Below are 12,132 nucleotides of genomic sequence, written 5' to 3' on the forward strand. Positions count from 1 at the left end.
TTGGGTCTCAGAGAATGCATTTGTTGATTTTCTCCAAATGCTTATATCCATAGCCAACCTATGATTGCAACTGATGAATTAGTGTAGTTCTGACATGAATGTTGGTTGTGAGTGAGACAGATGTGAAACAACAAAGATGTATATTGCATGCATTGCCAGAACTTTACTCAGACAATAATGACACGAGCAGTTCCTGTGCTAAATAGGATAATGGTTTCCAAATACTGGAAGAAAATTTCCTAAACTTTTGTGCTATTTACAACGTGGTGGCAACTGACATGATACAATTTTCAAGTTAAACTACATTATTAACATTGTCTCCATGACTTAAGTCTAGAGCCTAGACTGGAAGCAATAAACAAAACCAAGGTAACTCCTGGTTTATGGCGTTTTGCTGACTTTCATGATGTAAATATTCTCACCAGAGCCCATTTCAAGCAACCAACAGGTCCCTGAACATGGAGTCAGAGATAAACAGTGAGTTGCAGCTTAATGTTTAAAAATGACTGAGTTAAACAATCAGCTCTCAAGATTCCTAAAAATCAAAGCATCAGCTGTTAAGAGCCAGAATGATCTGACTCCAGCACGTCGATGTTTGCATGCGTTGTTTTTCAGAATGCAGAGCAAGCCGGGCCTCAGATCTGACTGCAGTGTTGCGATTGTTGAAGCTAAGGGGGCTAAGTGCTTCACCTGAAGTTATTCAGATGAACAGGTTCAAGACATAGATATTTAAAACTTTTTCTATGAATTCAGCAGCTATAAACAAAGTGCCTGCTCCATGCCAGATTCCTGTTGAGACAGGTCATCCCAGGATGGATAAAATTGTCCCAGCCCTGCCTCATAGAGTGTACGGTTCCAGCTGGTCACGTCCTCTAGGCTTTGCTAAATCCCTTTCCCAGGTCAGCTCTGGAGAAGGCAATGGCACCCCACTCCAGTACTCTTGCCTGGAAAATCCCATGGACAGAGGAGCCTGGTAGGCTGCAGTCCATGGGGTCTCGAAGACTTGGACACGACTGAGCGACTTCACCTTCACGACTGAGCGACTTCACTTTCACTTTTCACTTTCTTGCATTGGAGAAGGCAATGGCAAACCACTCAGTGTTCTTGCCTGGAGAATCCCAAGGACAGGGGAGCCTGGGGCTGCCGTCTATGGGGTCGCACAGAATTGGACATGACTGAAGTGACTTAGCGGTGGCAGCAGGTCAGCTCATCCTGTCCACTCAAGGCCCAGGGCAAGTGAAACAGGGCAGGACCCCGTGGTCTTTGCCCCACCCCACCATGTGCTCTGCCTGCCTTTTATCTTTGGAAAGCTTTAGTCAAAGAATAAGTTTATTCAGAGAAGTGAGAAATGTGAAAACAAAGGAGACTAAATTATAATAATTTAGTCATTAAGCTTAGTCAAGGATATTTAGTTTTTTCTCAAGGGCTATAGATATTATTCTGAGCCATATCCTGTGAGCTATCTTACAGATACAAAACACTAGGCGGAGAAAACTACATGATGATCAGACTGCACCCAGGACATGAGCTGCCACAATTCCAAGAACTGGCCTCAGAGAAATGGGAACAAATGGACCCTGGAAATGAAGATTAACTGTACCTAAAACAACCAAGATGACGCCGGTCAGACCACCAACGACCAGTTTGAAGATGACTGTCAGAGCTGACTGTGCTGTTCTGGCATATAGCCCCCTCCCCACTTCTGCCTATAAGAGCTCTTGCCCCACTGGTTGCCGGGATGGTGGTGATGGGGAAGTTGGATGGGGAGTTGGCCTTTGGAAAGATGGCCTCCCCCTGCCACCAGTTGCTGGCATCTAAAATAAAACAAACTTCCTTTCCACCAGCCTGGCCTGTTTATTGGCTCTTGAGCGGCAAGCTGAGTCCCACACCCCTTTAGGTAACAGAAGTGGACCCCGTTGTGCTGCGGAGGAGCCTGCCTGGCCTACCCCTGTCCTTCGGGTCCTATCCATCTCTCCTCCCACTACTCCACCTCTGCAGCCTTGACCCTGGTACACGCCCTCGTGACCCCCCGACCCAGACTCCTTCCTGCTCCCTCTTCTCCCAGACCGTTTTCTACTCAGCAGCCAGGGTGATTTTTTTTTAAATAAAAATCCCTGTTTTTATATCACTGCTCAAATTAAAATCCTCTAACGGCAGTCAAGCGTGACAGACCCAGCCCTTGGGCTCTGTTGCTCACCAGCTGGGTACCTTGGGGCAGCTCTGTATCTGTTTCCCTGCCTGCATAAAGAGGATCACAGAGTGCCTGCTGGAGAGGTTTGTGTCGAGGTTTAAATGCTCTGAATAGTGTGTCACCATCCTTCCCACTAGGTAAGCATGGTATTAGCATCCTTACCTGCTCCTGACCTCAGCTCTCACCTCTTTATGCTGAACGATAAATAATGATAAATCACTGCTCTGTATTCCAGAGCCCCGTGCCTCTCTGCAAGCCTCTCACCACACTGACCTTGCCTAAGCGTGTCACTGCCTGACACGCCTTCCCTCATCAGCCCAGCGTCACCTCTCAGCTCATCCTACAGAGCCCTTTCAAGACCACATCTGCAGCACAGCCTTCCCTTGTCCCAGTCTAGATCAAGTCTCTTGCTGTGTTCCTTCAGAACACAACGTCACGTTGTCCTCACACATGGATTAGGATGAATTAACAGTTCATGTCCTGTTTACACAGTGGACTTCGTGAGCATGCCCAATGCCTTGTAAAGTACCTGGGACAGGGTGGGTGCTCAGTGTGTATAAAATCTCTGTAATAAACAGGGCTTATTTAAGAGACCACTCATCCTAAGCAGTATCTCATTCAGCAACATTCCAGTGTAAATTGGAAACTTTGGCCAGAAGCCTTGATGTGCCTAAAGGTAGCATTTGGTGTCAGCCCTTTCACCCTACTACTCTCATTCCCCCATCCAGCCAGGAGCCCTGCTTAGCTGTGCCACGTGCTCATCCTGACACCAGAAGAACAAGGATAATATCAAGACTTTTCCCAAGAATTCTGCCCTGGAGGATTGTTAGCTGTTGAGCATGCTTGACTTCCCAAGACCATTCCTACAGTTTTCAGGGGGTAAGTAGTCACTTACTGAGCATCTACCAGACACAGGACATCATTGCAGCTGCTTCACACACCCGCCTTGACCGTTCTGCCACAGAAGACTGAACTAGAGAAGGGGTCAGCTTCCCCAAAGGAAATCCTGAGAGCCATGAACATTCAGCTTACTAAGGTCGAGCAATTCTTCCCTTGTAGGTGCCACATACTCTGTCTGTTTTAAGTCCTTATGAGAGAAAAATATTAAAGTTAAATGTTATATCAGGAATTTGCTTTAATATGTCCCAACAGCAAAAATGGTAGGGGAATCAGATGGCACTGGTAACTGAAGCTGGTGGCGAGACGGTGGATGTGTGGGCTGGGAGTGAGCACGGGAATTCAGTAGACTGTTTCTGAGTGTGTGTGAAAATTTCCATAATGAAAGGTTTTTTTAAAATTTTAATTTTTACTTTATTTTGCTTTACAATACTGTATTGGTTTTGCCATACATTGACATGAATCAGCCACAGGTGTACATGAGTTCCCAATCCTGAACCCCCCTCCCACCTCCCACCCCATATCATGTCTCTGGATCATCCCGGTGCACCAGCCCCAAGCATCCTGTATCCTGTATCAAACATAGACTGGCAATTCGTTTCTTACATGAAAGCCAAAACTGATAGAACTACAGGGATTCATTGACAAGTCCACCATTGTGATGGGAGCGTACAACATAGTTCTTTTCATTATAGATAAGTCTAAGGCTCAAAAGCCTAATTTCATGGATATAAGTAAAACTTGGCACCCAACAACTAGAGCATCACAAAATCTTTTAAGACAAAAGTGGAACATTTGTTAAAATTGATCATATAGGAGACCATAAAGCAAGCATCAACAAAGTTCAAATAATCTATACCAAATAGACTATATTTTTGGAACACAATGCACTTAATGTATAAATCAATGAAAAGACAAAATTGTCTAAATATTTTAAAATTTGAAGTGTCTTCTAAATAACCCAGAGATCAAAGAAAAACTGATAACGTCTTGGTCATAGAGAAGATGATTTTGTCACACTAGCAGTGAGCTGCTGGCTATTAATGTTGACAGGAAAAGTTTTCTGTAAACTAGTTAGTGCCTTTCCACTTCCCTATGATATGAAGAGACCCCACCCAATCACTGAAGGGTTTGGGACAGTAATTTAAAGTATTATACATATTATAAGAAAAGTTTAAAGAAATGTTTACAGTGATTATCTATCAGTGATGGATGGATGGATGGATGATTTTCTTTCTCTAGCCTAAGCTTCTGCATGTTAATTATGTTTCTATAATAAGAAATCATGGATATCAGTGCTTTTGGGGAGAGGAAATATGTAAATGATCCAAGGTAGTTAACCCGTTAATGCGCATTCACTGTGGGCCAGGCATGGTATTAAGTGCTCTACATAATCCTACCCACTAACTCATGACTGCAAAAGCGCCAAAACTTAGGGAGTATTCAGCACAAGCTCATTGTTAAAAAGTGGTGGTTTCACTCGTTTTTGTTGGTGGTATCTGTGCTCTTAGCCACAATTGAATGAATGTTTGCCTTCTTGCAGTTTCATAAAAGCATCAGAATAAGATAATGGTCCTTTGGACAAGTGAAAGTGTACAAGGCATAAATTGAGCATGTTCAACAAACATGTATTAAGTATCTATTTGAACTGTGCACACACATAACTGTTATTAGTGTTAGTTACTCAGTCCTGTCTCTTTGCAACCCCGTTGACTGTAACCGCCCCCCCAGGATCCTTTGTCCATGGAATTCTCCAGGTAAGAATACTGGAGTTGGTTGCCGTTCCCTTCTCCAGGGGATCTTTGCAACCCAAGGATCGAACCCAGGTTGCCTGCATTGCAGGCAGATTCTTTACTGTCTGAGCCACCAGGGAAGCCCATAACATTGTTAGTGGCGTGTGTGTGAGTCACTCAGTCATGTCCAGCTCTTGCGACCCCAAGGACTGTAGCCCACCAGGCTCCTCTGTCCATGGAGTTCTCCAGGCAAGACTATTGGAGTGGTTTGCCATTTCCTTCTGCAGGGCATCTTCCCAACCCAGGGATTGAACCTGCATCTCCTGCATTGACAGGCAGATTCTTTACCACCTGAAGCCACCAGGGAAGCCCCAGCATTGTTAGTAAGACATGGTTAAAATGAAGGTACTAAACATTCATTACTTTTGCTAAACCCCCACAACCCCCCACCCAAAACTCCACTGAAACAACAGTAAAGGGATTTTAAAAAAATAATAATTCATACACCTCAAGAACAGGGCAAATGGGAGAGGAGATAATAATAACAAAATTTTGCAAATCATCAAGCAAATGACCTGGGTTCGATCCCTGGTTGGGAAGATCCCCTGGAGAAGGAAATGGCAACCCACTCCAGTATTCTTGCCTGGAGAATCCCATGGACGGAGGAGCCTGGTGGGCTACAGTCCACAGGGTCACAAAGAGTTGGACACGACTGAGCGATTTCACTTTGCCTTCAAGCAAATGAGCAGACGTGCGAAGCCTAGATGCTTTGCCTGTAGTGAGGAAAGCTAAAAAACAACCCAGTCTGCACCATAAATTCCTCAAGTATTTTGGGAACTAACAGCAGAGTCACTTTCTTTAGAAGTGAGAGTGAAGATGGGGCAAAACTCAAGATGGGTCCCTGCAGACCACTAGAATGACTGCAAGTAAAAACCTCAAGGGGACTCTCCTGGAGGTCCAGTGGTTAAGAATCTGCAGTTCCAGTACAGAGTCGGGTTCAGTCCCTGATGGGAGAACTAAAATTCCATATGCCACACTACTAATAAATAAATAAAAATCTTGAAATCAAGAGTAATAAGGACATGGCACAACTGGAATTCTGGTACATTGTTGGTGGGAATTAAAATGTCACAATCGCTTTGGAAAACTGTTTGACTATATCTACTAAAACCAAATATATGTCTAATCTATAACCCAGTGATTTCACTAGGTATAAACCCTAGTAAAATGAGTGCTTATGCCCTTCCCAAAAAATACACAAGAAAGTTCATAATCAGAATAACCAAAACCTGACAAGAGCAGAATGGATAAATTGTTCTATATATACACACACAGTGGCATGCTACATAGCAACAACAAAGAGACCAGAGCCACGAAACACTGCTGTCTGGCTGGGTCTATACTGCTCCACAAAGAAAGTGCTGTCCTGAGATTGCCAGGCACTGGCTTTTAAAAGGCCCGGCGGCTTACGCTATCTTCCAGAGAACCTACCACCATGCTATGAGGGAGCCCAAGCAGCTTCATGGAGAAAGAAGCCTTTCTGAGAGAGGCCATTGGCCAGCAGCTCAGCTGAGTTCCCAGCATCAAATCACTAGCAGTGTGAGTAAACCATCCTGGAACTGGATCCTCCAGCTGGAGGATATGTGTCACCAAGAAAGACAGAGGCATGGGATCCAAAGAACAGAGGGAGGGAATTCCCCGGCTGATAGTGAAGTGATGGCATAGACGACAGCTCTGCACAAGGCAGCCAGTTCACAGCTGGTAGTAATTACGGTATACTGTGTGGCTCGTTACATATATACCAGCGCCTGTGTACATGTGACATTTTATCTAGAATTTCCGGCTCTTTGTGATAAAAGAGGTAATGTAGCACATTAGTTATCCCCACGGTACTGGAGCCAGAAGATTTGCATTGTCCTTTTAGGGTCTGCAGTAGTTCAAAGTGGAGGGGAGTGTAGGCTGGAGAAACCAGAGGAGGAGTCCTGGAGAAATTTTAAGTTTTCTAGGGGTATCTCTGAGGTTAATTAATATTTCCCTTAATGATAAGCTTTCTGTAGCCAGTCATAAAATAACTGAAATACGGCATATGCTGGTCTCCTAATCTTTATCACAGTACAGACAGCGTGTGTCTTTCTGCACTGTATTTTAGCTGTTTCGAGTTAGTTCTGAGCTCCATTCTTTGTCCTCTTGAGATGGTTAGATACCATGCTCACATTATTGAATTAGGGCTAAAACCTAACTGCACAGTGCAGGACGTTCAGAAGTTATGGGAATAGTTGCAAGACCTGAGGGGACAGCTTGGCTAGCAGACAGACAAGTTGTTCCCAGATATAAGGGGAGGCAGGAAATAAAACAGGATGATAAAAATAAAGAGCAAGGAAGAGTGGGTGAAATTAGAGCACAGCTAAAAGTGGCAGGAAATACAGGAATTCTAAGAATATCTAAACCTGAGTGATCATTAGACTTACCAGAGCTTTGAAAAAATTTAGGCTCCCGAGAACCATATTATAGAATTTAGAGTCAATAGTGAGTTGGGCCCCAAATGTAGATTTATAAAAGATCTTTTCCCCTGCTTGCACAATTAACCTCACCTGGAAACCTGTCCTGAATTAAGCTGGAAGCACACTGACATCATCTGGAACAACTGTTTCTCCGCTTGTTAAATGGGAAAATTCACAAAAGGAGATGACACTGTCTTTAGATAAGTAGTCCCAGGGAGGGTGTCTTGATATGTGAGTTTTATTTTACACACTAGTGTTAAGCTTTGCAGAGGATGAGAAAAACGCCTTTGCACAGACTTGATTTTTTATATTTTTGTCGTGGCTATAGAACATGTGGAAAGAGGCATCCCATTTGGCCACGTTTCATCATCATTAAAAAATACTTATTATGACATAACCGTGATGGGTTTCGTTCAAAATGGTTGTACAAAAAAAAAAAAATTTATGTCAGGTCAAGTGGAACCCAGGAAGGGGGGGGCGCGGGGGCGGAAAAAAGTCTTCCGGGAGCTGTCCGTGGTGCTGAACTGATACCCGGCTCCAGCCTTCGACCTTCCAGCAAGGGGGCTCTGGGTCCCGTCCCTAAGTCTCAGTTTCCTTTCCGTTTTCACCTCCTGCGTATTCCGTTCCCCCACCCGAGCAGTAGCAGGAGTGGCCCTTTCTGTTTTCATCCTGGGCGGCAGATGACCTTGTGTTGGACTCCCCCACCCCCACCCCCGTCCGCTCCCTCTCCTTCTCCCTGGGCGGCGGCCGATGGGCGCGGCACCCTCCGCTCCTTAGGCCTCCCTCGGCGGGGCGGGGCGGCGGGGCGGGTACCCCCATCCCCATCCTCCCTGGGGCCGGCTCCCCGCGCCGTAGCGCTGGCACCCTGAGCTCGCCGGGCCTCACCTTGCTGCGCGCCCCCTCCCCACCTCCTCCGCCACCTGCTTCTCCTGCTCCTCGGTGCCGCCCAGCTGGCCACCCCCGCCCCCGGTCCCCGGAGCTGGGAAGAGCGAGGGGGCGAAGGAAGCAATACAAAGGGCGGAGCGGCGGGGAGGAGGGGACGCCGGGACTCGCGCGGACGGCGGCGGCGCCGGGCGCGGGCGGGCGGCGCGGGCATGGACGCCGAGTACCCTGCCTTCGAGCCCCCGCTCTGCAGCGAGCTCAAGCACCTGTGCAAGCGGCTCCAGGAGGCGTACCGGGAGCTCAAGGAGGACCTCACGCCTTTCCGAGATGACCGCTACTACCGGTAGGGGCGCGCGGGCCGCGAGGCGGGGCGGAGGCGGCGGAACCGGCCGTGGGGCAGCCCCGCCCCCGCTGACCCCTATCCCGGGGCCGAGCTGAGCTCCGGGGGCCCGGCGGGGACGCGTCCTCTCCGCCCCCTGCCCCCCGCGCTGGCAAGGGGCGGCAGGCCGGCGGGGTGGGCTGCGGCGTTCGCGTGCTGGGGGTCAAGGGCAACTCCAGGGAGCTGAAGTGGACAGCTTTTTTTTTCTGTTCTTGAGCTGAGACCCTCAAGTCCTGAGAAAGGGACCTAGTGGGCTTTGGTCCCCGCTGAGTCCCTCCTTCTCCCCTGCCCTTCCTGTCCCCCCATCCCCACTCCCACCCCTCCACCCTCCGCGGCCTTCGCTCAGGCCTTGCCCAGACCTGGTCTGCGATGACATCTCTCGCCCTCGAGGGCTGCAGGGAGGGCCTTGGCCTCTCTTCCGAGGAACTCAGGCCCCAGGGACTTTGGTGGAAATCCCCGAGGCCTGGCTGCTGCGGAGGGTTGGGGGCCGAGGGCCTCAGGGCTGGGCGGCACCAAGGGGAAGATGCAGGGGGAAGCGGTGCTCAGCACCCCAGGGAGCAGTGGGTTTGGGCTCGTCTTTGTTCCTCTCCGTCTCCCTCTCTAGTGAGAGCTGTGAGCACCGACAGCTTCCTCCATGCGCTTTGCCTTTATCCACTTACCTGGTGTGTTGCCCTCGAAATGAAAGGATCCTTCAGGAGTCTGGAGACTGGAGCCTAGAGTGATTTTATTAACCTATCTCGCTGACCCTGAGAAACTTAATTGCTGACTCTGCACTTCACGCTTTCTCATCTGTAAAATGGGAAGCTTGAACCAGAAATCTTGTTTAAGGTGAGCCTTCTAGTGACAGTTCACTGACTCTGTGCTCGAGGATGGCAGGTATGTTGCACAGCTATCTTTGAAGCAGTGGTACTCATTTTTGTACAGTCCACTCTGGCTAAAGGTCATATGTATGTATTCACAGGTACTCTGGAGAACATGTATCACATTTATCATCAGATTTTTTCCAAAAGCCTAATGGTTTCCCCCAGGGCTAATTGGCACTATACTGCTGACTAATATATTTGTCATAAAATGACTGAGTAGAAGAGCCCATTTTAAAAAAATGTAATCTCAGGATCATATGGGGTAGCTTTTAGATGAACTTCACAATCTAGGAGATCTGACCGTATGGGTCCCTGCTGTCATGGGGCTTATAGGTAATTGGCAAGTGATTGCAGGCTTCAGTGAGTGCTAGGAAGAAAATAAGCCAGGTGGCATGATAGAGTGATGGGGTGCTGCTCAGAGAAGGTGGTCCAGGAAGGCCTTTTGAGAAGGTGATGTTTGAGAAGGGAAGAATGAGTTCTACCTGCTAGACAATAATCTGGGGAAGAAGGTTCCAGAAGAGGAAGAGGAAGTGCAAAGCCCCTGAAGCCATAATAACATGATATGTTCAAGGAACAGACCAACACATTTGGAGCAAAATGGTCAGAGAGATACTCAGGGCCCAGTCATAGCACACTGAAGGCAAGACTACAAAATACGGGATTCTTTAGAATTCCAGTGTGATGCGATTGGAGGATTTAAGTGACGTGAGCAGTTTGGTTGCCTGTCCTGTCCAAGCATTTAAATCTTTGCTCCCAGAGTAACTTCATTGATTGAGTTGGATCTTGAAGACCATGAATTCACTTTAGATGGAAGGAGACACTGAATTCTGCCCCCTCGCCCTGGCCTGAGAAGAAGTTTATTGCAGAATCTTTATAATCTTGTGTCGATTAGGCTGAATCACAAAGGCTGTTTTCTAGTGAGGAGATGTTTAGGTCATTGAACTGACTTCCCCTGCTCCATTGAATTCTTATATCTATGAGTTGCACCTTTACAAAACTAGGTGAAATACTCTTGGGTTTCTAAGTTGGGAAGCTGGTAGTTACAGCTCCTGTGTTTTGTCTAGCTGGAGATGAACTTGCTACTATAATTTTTGCTCCTGTTCTTCTCACCATCGTCGGTTCCTCATTAGAGATTTACGACTGAAAATCACCGGTCTATTTTTCCCTGGAGGACCAGGATTCGCCTCATGTAGATGACGGTCCCCCCACAACAGAGTGTGGAAAGGAGAGAGCTTGCTAATGCTGCTTTCAGACGATGGTTGGCCCCTCAGTTAGGTGGCATGGCTGTTTGCATCTTAGCTACGTAATTTGGTATCACTGTAAAAGAGCAGCCGAGTCACCAAAGGACTCACAGTCATTTTCACAAAATGAGACATGACCGCTTTACTAGGAAAGGGGGCGCCGCATAATGTGGGTGAAAAAAACAGGAAGCTGGGCATCTGAAATCCTAATGCTTTGCTAATTCCCCTGGCCTTTGCGAAATGTTTGAGTTTCACTGGTGATCAGTTTTCACATCAGAAAAATGAAGCAGGGATGTTGTGAGGCTCAAGTGCTTTATGAAGCGAACACTAAAGATACTTTCCAGTACAGATACCAGAGAAACCAAAGCCACCAGCCTAAACAATAAGGTGAAGGACTGACTTGTTGATACCAGCTTAGTGGTGTCTACCAAGTCCTTTCTTTTTTTATGTGGTAGCAATTGACTGTACTTGGCCACTAATAATCCTTTGGGCTATTGCTTCTCATTCATATTCATGGGGAGAACTGGCTGGCTTTCTATAGCTCTCTAAAAGAGGAGGAATAACTGAAGCCCACAGCAAAAGTCACAGAATCCCTCCTATACCCCCACCAAACGGTACCAATGAAAACAGACATGTGTTAACAAGGACATGGAATTTTCCTGTGCTACAGATGGGCGCTAAATTGGTACAATCACCATGGAAAATAGTTTGAGGTATATACTAACATTGAACATGAACATACCTTTTGGCCCAGCATCTCCTCTTAGGTATGTGCCCTATAGACATACGTATCTCTCAATGGACATGCTCTAAAATGTTCATAGTGGCACAATTGTAATACTCCTGAACTGGAAGGCAGCTAAATACTCACAACAGTAAAACAGATAAATTTGGCCTGTTCCATACTAGAATGGGCATCCAGGTTATGCTAGCGGTAAAAAATCTGCCTGCCAGTGCAGGAGACGCAAGAGATGCGGGTTTGATCCCGAGGTCAAGAAGATCTCCTGGAGTAGAAAATGGCAACCCACTCCAGTATTCTTGCCTGGAGAATCCCATGGAGAGAGGAGCCTGGCGGGCTACAGTCCATGGAGTCATAAAGAGTCAGATACGACTGAAGTGACTTAGCATGCGCACATGACATGTTCTTTCCGTGTGTGTGTTATGCTTCCTTAGAAAGCTTTAAAGAACACCAGCTCCTATATCTCATTGACTAGATCGGGGCCCCTTGTCCTTTCTTGAACACAGGCTGGCAAGGGGATGGCATCAGACTTTAGCAAGTCTGAGTGCCCCAGATGCTGAAGGGGAGACCGTTCCCCAAGACTTAGCTCTTTAAGGGACTCCTCCCTTCTGTTAGGAAGAAGATGTGGAGAATGGATGTCGGGTAGGCAGTCAGCTATGTCCATGGCATCAAGGGTAAAGGGTAAAGACACATGAAGGACGATAGA

The 12,132-nt window shown here is 47.0% G+C and overlaps 1 protein-coding gene across 1 annotated transcript in view; it reads left to right on the forward strand.

Annotated features, from left to right (window-relative positions):
* The first annotated feature begins 8,416 nt into the window (after positions 1-8,416).
* Positions 8,417-12,132, forward strand: part of TMEM181 (transmembrane protein 181) — a 62,924-nt gene continuing 59,208 nt past the window's right edge. Inside the window, exon 1 of the mRNA XM_040238902.1 lies at positions 8,417-8,547. Coding sequence (XP_040094836.1) covers positions 8,417-8,547 — 131 coding nt within the window. The remainder of the gene's footprint in view (positions 8,548-12,132) is intronic.

This window comes from Oryx dammah, unplaced genomic scaffold (genome assembly GCF_014754425.2).
Source record: "Oryx dammah isolate SB20612 unplaced genomic scaffold, SCBI_Odam_1.1 HiC_scaffold_4, whole genome shotgun sequence".
Lineage (NCBI taxonomy): Eukaryota > Metazoa > Chordata > Mammalia > Artiodactyla > Bovidae > Oryx > Oryx dammah.